This window comes from Aotus nancymaae, unplaced genomic scaffold (assembly GCF_030222135.1).
Source record: "Aotus nancymaae isolate 86718 unplaced genomic scaffold, 86718_ANA_hifiasm-v0.15.2.pri h1tg000059l, whole genome shotgun sequence".
In the NCBI taxonomy this organism is placed as follows: Eukaryota; Metazoa; Chordata; class Mammalia; order Primates; family Aotidae; genus Aotus; species Aotus nancymaae.
In genome coordinates this window covers 49190868-49203407 of record NW_026988473.1, presented here as the reverse complement: position 1 = coordinate 49203407, position 12540 = coordinate 49190868, and the positions used below count along the sequence as shown (strand labels likewise).

At 41.7% G+C, this 12540-nt stretch overlaps 1 protein-coding gene and 1 non-coding gene across 3 annotated transcripts in view; both read right to left on the bottom strand.

The window, feature by feature from the left end:
• Positions 1-6098: 6098 nt before the first annotated feature.
• Positions 6099-12540, bottom strand: part of EIF4G2 (eukaryotic translation initiation factor 4 gamma 2) — an 11921-nt gene continuing 5479 nt past the window's right edge. The window contains exons 10-22 of one of the 2 annotated variants that reach the window (XM_021675152.2): positions 12348-12431; positions 12172-12270; positions 11431-11572; positions 11176-11336; positions 10710-10823; positions 9992-10117; positions 9744-9848; positions 9441-9656; positions 9091-9349; positions 8557-8761; positions 8218-8429; positions 8008-8129; positions 6099-6928 (exon numbers count right to left, since the gene is read on the bottom strand). In XM_021675152.2, the coding sequence (XP_021530827.1) occupies positions 6863-6928; positions 8008-8129; positions 8218-8429; positions 8557-8761; positions 9091-9349; positions 9441-9656; positions 9744-9848; positions 9992-10117; positions 10710-10823; positions 11176-11336; positions 11431-11572; positions 12172-12270; positions 12348-12431 (1911 nt within the window). In that variant the 3' untranslated portion in view covers positions 6099-6862. The remainder of the gene's footprint in view (positions 6929-8007; positions 8130-8217; positions 8430-8556; positions 8762-9090; positions 9350-9440; positions 9657-9743; positions 9849-9991; positions 10118-10709; positions 10824-11175; positions 11337-11430; positions 11573-12171; positions 12271-12347; positions 12432-12540) is intronic. The other variant, XM_021675154.2, reaches the window with a different exon arrangement.
• On the bottom strand, positions 10516-10657 carry LOC135270348 (small nucleolar RNA SNORD97). The gene has a single exon (XR_010338503.1). It is a non-coding gene; the product is annotated as a small nucleolar RNA SNORD97 (small nucleolar RNA).

Genomic DNA, 12540 nt, shown 5'->3' with positions numbered 1-12540 from the left:
AGGGAAGCTGGGGCCTGCGCGCTGCTCTGTGGCTCCGCAAGCTGCACCGCTGACCTAAGCAGCCATCCAGGAGTCACTGCTTATCTGCCAGTCACATCGTCGTGTCATGCACCGTTGACAGGAGCCCAAGCCCAGGGCAACATTCTCACTTCCCGCTCTCCAGGAGCGGAGCGTGATCGGTGGGTGTCGGTCTTGCCTCTGCGTCCAAGAGCCACAGCCTAGCAACCCCAACCTGCCAGGGGTGGTCTCCCGAAAGCCCGGCAGAGGGCGCTGTGGGGACAGCGTTGCTGATCTGTCGGGGGCCTGGGTCCAGCTTAGCCCCCTGCTCTCCTGCTGGATCAGGACCAGCAAGGGCAGGGCTGCGGGGTGGGGCAGCCTGTGGGAGCTGTGTGACCTGTGGGACTTCAGCGTCTTGTGTCCGCTACTCTCTGTCCTGTACTCAGGTGTCTCCTAGTCCAGAGCTCTTGCATTTTCTGGAGGGCTTTGCTTGGAAAATTGTCTCTTAAGCTAGTGAGAAAAGGGGTGGGAAAGAGATTTGTGAACTGTGTCCCCCTCGGCCCCCTAGAGGCTGACAACCACAGCTGGTCCACACCACCCACTGCAACAGGAGATGAGGGAGGCCCTCACAGCTGCCAGATAGAATCTGCCCGTCCGGTGTGGAGTGGAGGGGGAATGCGAGCTCTGTGGAGCCAGGAGGAAGGCGAAGTTGGGTCACCAAGCAGAAAAGATCCCCCTCTGCCTGGAAAGCTGTCCCTCGCATGTTTGCAGGGAAGACTATACATCTCAGCTTCTCCACAATGTTTCCTCCTTTCAGCTCACAAGGCATCTGTCACCCCTCCAAGGGGACCATCACCTGGCCCTGTCACTGTCTGAGCTGGAGGGAAGAGGCTGAATCTTCCTCATCGTTGCACCCCAGCCCCCAGCGCAAGCAGGCACAGAGGAGGCACACACTTTTGAATGCACACGTGAATATGTTAATGTGGGAGCTGGGTGCTTTGTCACTGGATTGGAAGCGCTGGGAAATGGTTGAGGGTGAGACAATCATAAATGAGAAAAGCTCAAGTCGTTTCAACAAGCATTCATTTTCTTTTCTTTTCTATTAGAGATAGTGTTTTGCTTTGTTGCCTGGGCTGGAGTTCAATGGCGTGATCATGTATCACTACAGACTCAACCTCCTGTGCTCAAGCAATCCTCCCACTTCAGCCTCCTGAGTAGCTGGGGCTGCAGGTGTGCACCACCACACCTGGCTTTTTTTTTTTTTTTTTCCTGAGATGTGGTCTCACTATGTTGCCCAGGCTGTTTTCAAACTCCTGAGTGCAAGTAATCCTCCTGCCTTAGCCTCCCAACGTACTGACACTACAAGGGTGAGCCATCATGCCTGGCTTCAACAAGCATGTATTGATAACTACCCTGTTTTTAGTTTCTGTCTAGTGAACTGGGACAAATAGTTACACGTTTTTTGTTTGTTTACAATTTATTGTATCAACTATAGTAACTCACTGAGGGTTACCATGAAGTGAGTGAAGTTTGTTTCAAGGCCACCCTTTTACACAGGACTCTTTCTGGACCCTGAACCTAATTTTGTATTCTTTTCGTTTAAGAGCTCCCCTGTCCCATGGATGTATAAAATTCAGATTCCACAAAATCTGGATTCACTATTGCATTCAATACCTATTTATTGGTCCATAATATGGAAATAGAAGGATGACTAAGAGAGACACACTCCTCCCCTTCCTGGAGCTCTTCTCAGGACAGTGGCAGGACAGGCAGGAAGCAGGTGGCCCCAGGTAGTGTAGGACGTCTTGAGAGGGGAAACTGGAGTATAGAGGGCCCTCATAGTAGACAGTTATCTTTTGGGGAGCTGTTCACGCAATTCCCTTCCACAGTTCCAGTTCCCCCTTGGTGGGAGTCAGGGTCTGCTTGACACAACAGAGGCTCAAAATGCCAGATCCTGGCTCCAATAAAGGAAGCCAAGGCAGTGAGGAGTGGGCGCATGATCCAAGCTCTGTCAACTGTGAGCTTTTACTTGGGACTCCAAACCTGGACCTGCCATCACTGAGATATTGGCAGGGGAAGCTCTAGGATCTAATGGGGCTGGTTATAGCACTGCCCCAGCCAGTGGGGATTATGGGAGATATGACTCAAGATGAGACTTGGGTGGGGACACAGCCAAACCATATCATCGTCCATTTCTAAGCCTGGTTGTCTGGGCTTCCGGTGGGTCTCTTAAGTGGCGTTCCAATAACACTTCCTTTCTACTTGTTTGTCCAGATTACATTTCTCTCCTTTGCAACCAAGGACCCTGACTGGTACAAATTCCCAACTCAGTCTTGGCAGAGGAAGTCATGTTTCTCAAGAGTGGGACATTTATGCTAATACCTGAAGAAGGAGCTAGATGAAGGGGGATGCAGAGGTGTGAACAGCAATGTTTCAGGCAGAGGAAATAGCCTGTGCAAAGGCCGAGAGAAAAGGAGATTAAGGAAAATGTAAAAGGGGGCAAACAGCAGATGGCTCAGGACCATAGGATTAAGGAATGTGAACTTTAAAAAAATTGTTTTGAGACAGGGTCTCATTCTGTCACCCAGGCTGGAGTGCAGTGTTGCCATCATGGCTCACTGAAGCCTCAACCTCCTGGGCTCAAGTGATCTTCCCACATCAGCCTCCTGAGTAGCTAAGAGCACACCACCACACCTGGCTAATTAGTTTATTTTTTGTAGAAACAGGGTTTTGCCATTGTAGAGACAGGCTGGTCTTGAACTGGCTTCAAGTGATCTTCCTGCCTCAGCCTCCCAAAATGCTGGAATTACAGGCATGAGCCACTGCACCCGGCCAGGAATTTGAACTTAATTCTGAGGAAAATTGGGAGCCATTCAAAGGCACAGAAAGAACCAGACTTTGAGAAAGTTCACTTGGAATGCAATGTAGAGAATGGACTGCAACAAAAGCAAGTGAGAGGAAGGGAGCCCTTTTACTACAGTGACTTATGCCGGGACTAAGGTGGTGGCGGTGGAGAGACGTGGAGAGAAGTGAATAGTTGCAATAGCTGTAATGCAGGAATGGATAGAATGTGGGAGTTGGTTGAGGAGAAGCAGGTGCCAAGGATGACTTGTTTTTTGTTTGCATGAGAATATGGTTTAGTTAGAAGGGGAGGGAATGTTTGTTTGTGGGAAAGAGTTTAGGGATGGATATTGATTTTGAAGTGCTTGAGGCACATTCAGATAAAATGTCCAGGGGCTGATTGGATGTGTGAGTTTGACATTCTGGAAAGGGGTTTGGATCAAGATATACGTATCATCAGCACATAGCTGTTAAATTGGATCCACAGGAGTGACAGTGTTGAAGGAGGGAGGCAGAACAGCAACATTCAGGGACCAGGTGACAAAAGAGGGCTTTTAAAGGAGACTGAAGAGAAGCTGAGAGAAAAACAAAGTAGGAAAGAGGAAGGTCAACTGGTGAATGCTTTTGATTCATCAAATAAGACTGAGCTATACCCATTAGATCTGGCCAGTAATTTTGGAAGTTCAGAGGATGGAAGCAGTTCTCCTGGGGAAAGCTATCTTAGAAAGGCTACTGGGAAGGTGATATTCATAGCTATTGGGCTGCTATGTGGGATGCTCTACCTAGTGACTTTCACCTATTAGCTTGTTTAGCTCTCATAACAATCCTTGAGTATTAACCCTGTTTCTTTTTTAAACATTTTTGAGATAGGGTCTTGCTCTGTCTCCCATGCTGGAGTGCGATGGCGTGATCATAGTTCACTGCAGCCTCATTCTTGGGCTCAAGCAATCCTCCCACCTCAGCCTTCAGAGTAGCTGGAACTACAGGAGCTCCCCACTGCACAGGTTAGCACATTTTCATTTATTCATGCGAGACAGGGGCTCACTCTGTCGCCCAGGCTGGAGTGCAGTGGTGTGATCACGGCTCACTACAGCCTCGACATCCTGGGCTCAGGTGATCCTTCCACTTCAGCCTCCTGAGTAGCTGGGACTACAGGTGTGCACCACCACACCTAGCTAATTTTTCTATTTTTTGTAGACATGGGTTTTCCCCATGTTGCCCAGGCTGAGCCCTGTTTTCTAAAATAATCAAGACTCAAATAAAATATCTTACCTAAGATCACACTGCTTCTAAGTGGCAAAGATTAGCCCTAGATCGATCTAGAACTCTAGAAACCTAGATCTAGAAACCTATAGAATCCCAGATCTAGAACCCTAGATCCATCTGGTCTGAGGTCTTTCCACTACTTCCTTCCTGTGTCCACATCCTGCCATGTAGGGTAATTTTATTAATTCATGATTTGGTTGAACAAATATTTGAGTGTTTACTGGGTGCTGGGCAGTTCTAGGTGCTGGGAATACAACAGTGAAAAAAACTGTCAAATACTTCATGCTCTTCACATTCTAGCAGGAATCAGATATAAATATGCAGCATGTCATGTAATAAGACATGGAAATACAAAGAGGGATGAGGATGTGTTTAGGGTTTAATGTATGAATTTCTTTCCTGCCCCTTATGATCTGCAGGAATAGAGTTAGTAGAATAATTTACTAATAAAAGGCACATTTGAGCCAAAACCTGTGGAAGGGGAGAAACCAGTCATCCAGTTATCCAAAAGAAAGGAGGAACATAAAACCTCCAAGGTAAGAAGATGCTTGGCATGTGCCAGGAGCAGCAAGGCCAGTGTGGTGGGAACAGGATTAAGTGCCAGCAGCAGTGGAAATTACATCAGAGAAACAGGTCATGGGGTAAAGATGGGGAGAGGGATAAGGAAATCAGATGTAGGGCCATGTAGACCAAATTAAGTATTTTGACATAAAAATCCCAGTAGATGGGAAGCCATTTCGCGGGTTTTGAGCCAAGTGGTGCTGTGCTGAGAAGACAAAATGGAGGGTGAGGACTAAGCAGGGAGGCCCGTTAAGGCTACTGTGATACCTAAGTAAGAAATGAGGGTGGGTAGGTGAATAAGCAAGTTGTTCAATTTCTAAAATTTTGGAATGCGATCAACAGAATTTGATGCTAGACTTGATGCAGAGTATGAAAACTGAAAAGGTGTTAAGGGATCAGACATCTCCCATTGGAAACTGAGAAGCAGGAGTCAGCATGATGGAAAGAAAAAGGTGTCCTGGGAACAATTTAACACTTCCAAGGAATGAGTAACATGTCAAATGCTGCCTACAGGAGGGTCAAAACATACTGGATACAGCATTGGAGTTGTTGACAAAGTTTTGGTGCAGGGAACCAGGGTTGTGAAGCCCTAATGAGGCTTGAGAATGGGGAAAACTGGACAGCTGTTTCAATTTTGCAGTAGAAATTTGGAGCAGTAAAGATGTGCAGTCTTATTTTGAAGTCACTATGAAGTGAATGAAGAGTAGTCACTACATGCTGACACTAAAAACATTGGCCATCGTGCAAGGTACATCCCAATTATATCCAAATACTGCTGTTCCATAGTATGGTAGGTTATAAAGTGGACTGTTAGGTGTCTTTGGAACAAGGAAGCAGTATTATACATTTTGTGTAGCTCTTGACATGTATGGGGTGGGAAGATTAAAGCATGATTCTGTAAACGATGACAAATCACTGCATACCAGGCTTCGTTCTGAAACTTCCCGTGGCCTGATACCCTGGCTGAATTGAGGGAATTCTGGCTATAAGAGGAACTGAATTGATCTACCTAACCATTTACTCCTTTTGCTAGGTTAAAAATTAGTTTCCTCTCCTTGGTGGGAAGGGTTGGGCAGAGTTAGGAAAAATTTACAGCTCCTTTAAAATTTAAAATAGGTTCATACAAATCTCTGCTTAGCCTTCATTTTGCTGTACTCAAAATACCCGCCAGAAACTTATGAACTTGTTAAAACTTCAGGGAAGATGAATGCCGTAATGTCTAACAGCTTCCCTGGCCCAAATAGGACAAAAAAATATTGATCACTTCATGCGCAGGTAGCTAAGTTTGTCCAAAGATCATTTCAGTCTGACAGAAATAAATGTCACCAAATTTTAGTTGCGATGTGTAGCAATGTTCTCCAAATTCATGAGACTTGTGACCTGTCTTTGATTAATTTTTCAGATTGTGGATGCCATTTACAGCCACACATCACTACATCAAGTATCACAATGTTTATTGATAGATACAAGTATATAAAATCAGGGCATGAACATGACTTGATAAATTAAGTAGACTTAATTTCAATACTATAATAGGAGGGACCAATTCAAATTCTCACCATTTGTTTCACACCCACAAAAACCACTTCAAGGGCATTAACGATCTCTCAAAACTGATCAGTTTTGTGCAAGTAAACCATGTTTCTTTTAAAAAGACTTGTGCACTTGCCCAGGCTCAAGGATATTAAAATCTAGCACATAAAGCCCATTACTAGAGGTAGAAATACAGGCAATATACTATTACTGCAACAACCATCAATTACAGTTAAGAATTTTTCTGTAACAACCAAATGGATAATCAAATATTGCAACAACTCAAGTATTACTGAGCAAAGTGCATTTCTACAGTATTCAGTGTTGCTATTCAGTTTCTAACTTAAAACAGCCTATGATAACTGGCAGCAAAGAAGGTCCTTGCAATAGACTGCCTCTGCTTGAGAACTTATGATGTAATTATTGCATGCTGCTAATATACTATCTAAACATTAAAGATACTCCTAAAATATTTGATGGTAGACTATGATTAAGACATTACACTACAAAAAAAACCTTATGCAGAAGGAAATCCTAATTGACGTGCTTCTGCTTTAAATATTGTGAAAACATTACAGCGGAATGAATTTTCGCAGTGGTTAGGTCAAATGCAGTTACATCATAGCAACAGTATGTTTTGCACAATTTAAGGCTTTGGCTGGTTTTAGTCAGCTTCTTCCTCTGATTCTTCTTCTTCAGCAGTTTCTAGCCAGGTTAGCCATTGATTCACCTGTAAATTAAGATTTGTAACTTAAAATAGTTCATAATATAAACAGAAATCCAACCAAAGACCAAGTTTTAGGTGGTACTACAGTTTTAAACAAGGACATCCTTACAAATAATTTGTATGTATATTAAGTTATACAAACAGTGGCACATTATCCGGCATCCTGCAAGGATGATTCTCATCGACCTATTTTATAATCAGCAGTAAAAAGGTAGTAAGATGCTACAGGACCAATGTTTCTCCAATCAAAGCCTGGGCCTCCTGGAAAACTAGTAGTATGACAATCACGTGGATTTTGTACCACGGACCTACTAAACCAGAGTCTCTGGGATCAGGCCTGGAACCTACTTTTAAACTGTTTTCCAGGTAGATTAATGCACTCACTGTGATTTGGGAATGTGATGTTCTTCCCCTAGAGCTACAACTTCATTCAGTAAGGCAAAATCAAATTGTGAGAAATCAGAAGCAACTTCCTTTTTAATAAACTTTAAAAATTTTCTTCTTTTGAGACAAAGTCTCACTGTTGTACAAGTTGGAGTGCAGTGGTGTGATCTCAGATCCGGCAACCTCTGCCTCCTGGGCTCAAAAAATTCTCCCAAGTAGCTAGGACCAGAACCACAGGAACATGTCATGACATCTGGCTAATTTTTTGTATTTTTTAGAGACAAGGTTTCACTATGCTGCCCAGGCTCGTCTTGAACTCCTGAGCTCAAGGGATTCTCCTACCTCGGCCTCTCCAAGTGCTGGAATTACAGGCATGAGCCCCATGCCCAGCTGCAAGTTCCTCTTTACTGACATTTTTAAAAAAGCTTAAAACTTGTATATAGTCACCCCCATCTATATAAATAGCTATACTCCTTGAAAAATGTGTTAACTACCTCTAACATCTTACCACTAGAATTGATTCATTGCACAGCTTTACTTAATCACAGCTTTAGGTAGTACAAAAGAAAATGTATGGGTGAAGACAAACTAATAACTAGGACTATCTTGCCTGTATTTCATTTGACAAAGGCTCTTCATTTTAAGTTAATACCAAACAAATTGAAATAAGCAGACCAAATTTTTAACAAAAGACTTACCTGGAACAAAGCCTTGCCTTTTCCCGGAAACTCTTGGGTTATATCTTCTTTCCAAGCCAAGAAAGCTTCTTCTTCAATAATTTCCATGTCATAGAAGTGCACAAAAAAGCGAAGTAACATGCCTTAAAAAAATAAAAAGAATAAGCCCATTATTTAGTGTGCTGTTTTAAGAACTGCCCCACAGTGATCTTCTGATATAAGTCTTCTTACCTTTTGGGAAGTTGCTGTTATAGCAGTGCACCTGAAGAGCATACAGGGCGCTGACTTGTAGATCAACATGATCATGAAGAAATTTCTGCATTACTGGCTTGAAAGAAAGTAGTAGTTGTTTTTCCTGCTCTAACTGTTCTTTGGAAGGAGCAGAGGAAGAATCTGTTTCATCGTTGGGGGGGTTTACTTCACTAGAAATGTACTGTAAGAAGCTGGACAGAAAGAGGTCTTGTTATAACTCAACAGTGAGTTTTCCTACTCAAGAGACAACTTATTCTTTGTAGACATTGTTTTCTAGTACATGAAACATTACTATATGTAGAAGACCATTCATCTTACCTAGTCATTAAGATGTTCACAAATCCTTTATCTACATGAAGTTTGGGAGAGATGTTATCTTTAATCCATTTATATATGGTTTGAGGGGATGGATCCAACTTTATTTGCTTCAACAGTTCCTTCTCCAATTTGAGGAGTGGGAATAAGAAACTCAGTCCCTTTCCTTCTAAAATCTCCAACATGCGGTCCTTATTCTGATCAATTTCTGAAAAGACAAAACCACTTGCATCATCCAATAGAGTTCATTTTACCAAGCTGTCCTGTCCAAAGAGCAGAGCTTCACAAATATGTCTCAAGTATACAAGATTCATGTAGCAGAGTAAAGAACCTACCCAGCGAATGAAAAACTTAATATATGATCAAACGAAAGCAGTTAAACCATAAATCTATTTTTATAAGGTGGTGAAATCTGTGGTGATGTTTATCATTACCTGGGAAGGATAATTGGACTGTCTAACCTACATAAATCCACTCAAGGTACTAGAAATCTCTAGATACAATAAAAACAAAACAAACAAGTCAGCATTGTCTTACCTGGGAGCATTTTCTGCATATTGACCTTGCTTTGTTGAAAAAGTTCTGTTAACCATTCTCGATCTTGTAATTTAGCTAATTGCTGAAGACAAAGTAAGAAGAGAGGAAAATGGGTGCCACTTTCCAGTGGTTGAGCTAGTTCTGAAATGCTCACCAGCTCTGAAATGATGGCACGAGCTGCAAACTGTGCTAAATATGATTTCACCAAAGGGATGTCAACCTCCAGTTTGGGACACTGGTCCAATACATTCAGGAAAGCCTTAGAAAAGAAATATACAACAGTCTGTTACGTTTTCAAATTTCAGTGGTAAGAGTTCTTATCACAGAATCAGTAATGTGTCCAATCCTACCTGCATGAAATTGTCACTTGTGGCTATCCCTTCCTGTTTGAGTAAGCTGATCAAAGAACTTGCTTTTTCTTTATCTTCATCGCTTCTGTCTAGTGACAGGATGATTACTTTGCTTAACATCTCAGGAAGAAAGTGTTTAGGAGCCCTCATTTCTCTTACACCACTGACAGCCTCATTTGCATTTCCACTATTCAGATACTCAGTCACAACAGTTTCCTGTGAAGAACACATGCAAGTATCTTTAATATTTTCCCTATTTCAAATATAGGCTAATTACACTGAAATGGGGTACTTGAAACTTACAGTTAGTTTAAGTAGTTCTTCCTTTGATGGTGGTGGCTTTTTGCTGGTCTTGGCAGGCTTTTCCTGGATAAGTGGTGGATTAGTTTTGAGACCAAGCTGAGGTGTCTAAACAATCAACGACAGACATTTTTTTAAAAAAGGAACATGAAATTAGAGGGACAAACACACTACATTTAGAAAAAAAAGTCTTCAGTCATCTTTAGAAAATAATGGAACAATAGAAAATGCTGTCGTACTATGGTTCGTACCTGTCCCAGAGGTGGTGTTTGAGTGCGTGGTGGTTGTGCACTAGGAGGAATCATAGTTATCTGGGGCTGAAGCTTTGGCACTTGATTTTTATTCATTAGGAACGACTGAGCAGGTCTCAGGCTAATCTGGAATTGAAAACAAATCAAAACACCTAAATTAACAGCATGCAATTGGTGAACATATTAAATGTTAACACCCTAAAATCCTATACAAACATGACAGAATCTAGGGCAGAAACATGCTTTTTTAAAAACTCAAGAAGGTACTTCATGTTAACAGGTTTAATTTCTGGCAAAAAATTTAAAGATCTAATGCGTATAGTAGTGAGATACTATTATAAATCTTACACTTATGAGAATTCTCTTAGGATTAGCATGACTAAAATATTCAAATAAAAAACTGCAAATTTAGCTACAGTTTAGAAGATGCATTTTATTCTTAGTTGTTAAATCACCTTACTTACAAGGAAACCACAATACTTGAAAACCATTTTCCTTGCTCTAACTAATAGACTTTAGGAGACTTGCCCTCATATCTCATAATCTTCGCTCATAGGACGCTGGACATTTAAAGAAAGAAAAAGTAGTATAGGAAAGAGAGAAAAATGTAAAGAACTCCAGCATTAAGTCCTCTTTATAACGCGTCTTTTTATAATCATTGGGCAATAAATTTCTGAATTGACAAACTATGGTATATAAGTAACATAGGCAAATGTACCTCATCTGCATTAAGCTGTCCTTTCTTAGAAAACCGAGGTGGCATATCCTTCGACTGTCCTTGCAGCTGGGATAAGAGTCCCTGACTCTGGTTATGGTAGAGCTGGCTTAGCCCCTATTTCAGAAAAGGAGAAAGAAAGTCTAGATAAAAAGGGGTCCACAAATTATGGTAATCAAGTACCAAAGGGATGAGCCAAGCCAAAAGGAAAGCTTAACTGAATTTGCCCAGAGAAAGTAAAAGATGAAACAGGGAAGAATAAAAATCTAACCTAACTGTCAAATACAGTGATCTGATTTTACTAATACTTTACTGATCTTAAGGATAAGCATTTCAGTTTGAAATAAATGTTGCAGATGTAAATATTGTTTAGAAAACATGCACTCCTAAAATAGTTTTAATAGCAAATGGAATCACATATATTGCAGAATTTAACACTTGTTGCCTAAACACTCAAATATTTACTTACCTGGCTTTTCATAAACTTGCCTCCCATCTCTCCAAACTGCGATTGTGTGGGAGGCATGATGTGTCCCCCATGGCCATTAAAGAGTTGATTTGAACGATGACGTCCCATGGTGGGTGAAAATCTATCCTGGATAACTCCTGGACCAGTACCAATTCCGCTACCTTAAAATACATATACGGACAACTCTCAAAACTGAAGAAAAAGTTAAAACTGATATTTTTAAGATCAATGAAACCATTGTTTTTTCAAAATTACCTGGCATTTGTCCAAACATATCAGCAAGTCCTCCAAGTGGGTCCCTATCCATTTTCATCCTGGGTGGCATGAACGGTCCCTCCAGAAAGAAGTCACTTCTCATCCCTTGAGCCATAGGAGCAGGAATAAACACCCCTAGATCCTTTAGAAATGAAGTGAATAAGCACTTTTTGTCTCTGGACACTATTTTACTTAAAATTCTTCCAAACAGGGAGAACATCCTAGATATTAAACCATTAGTTATGTTATTTCTGTAAATAACGTCTTTCAAAAATGGCAGACAAAGCTAGGCACAGTGACTCACATCTGTAATCCTAGCACTTTGGGAGGCCCAAGCCCCTTGAATTTCTTGAGGTCAAGAGTTCAAGACCAGCCTGGCCAACATGGTAAAACCCTATCTCTACTAAAAATACAAAAAAAAATTAGTGGGGCGTGGTGGCACAAGCCCGTAGTCCCAGCTACTGGGAAGGCTGAGGAAGGAGAATTGCTTGAACTGGGAGGCGGAGGTTGCAGTGAACTGAGACTGCACCGCTACACTCCAGCCTAGGTGACAGTGCGAGACTCTGTCTTAAAAAAAGAAAAAAAAAAGAAAAAAAAAGACAAGACACTAAAAACATTAAGCTCCACCACTAAGATGAGAGAGACTCCTCAAATGTTTGGGGTGAGTGGGGAGGGGATCCCATACTGCTCTACAAACACAAAGTCTATGTGACAAACAAAACAAAGAAAACCCAATCTTACTTTTACTGCATCCTGACGGATTTGATTGATCGTCTTTGGTCCATTGTCAAGAAAAGCCTTGCGAGGAACCCAGTGGTGTTCTCGCAACTCTACGGTATCCTTTAATTGAAAAATAATTTTAATATTCCTAAACAAATAACTCAGTTTACCAATGCATTTAAAGAAACCAGTTTTACCTGCAGCAGGAAACGAATCCTCGCTGGCAATTCCTTACTTAACATCAAGGAGCACATTCGGGCAAAGTACTGATCCATTAAGGACTGGTAAGAGAAGAACACATTAATTGGAAGAGCTAAAGCAAATTGTACAATTTACAGCTTTTAAGACTTCTAGATGATAACCAAGTTAATGGCTAAATATGGCAATCCC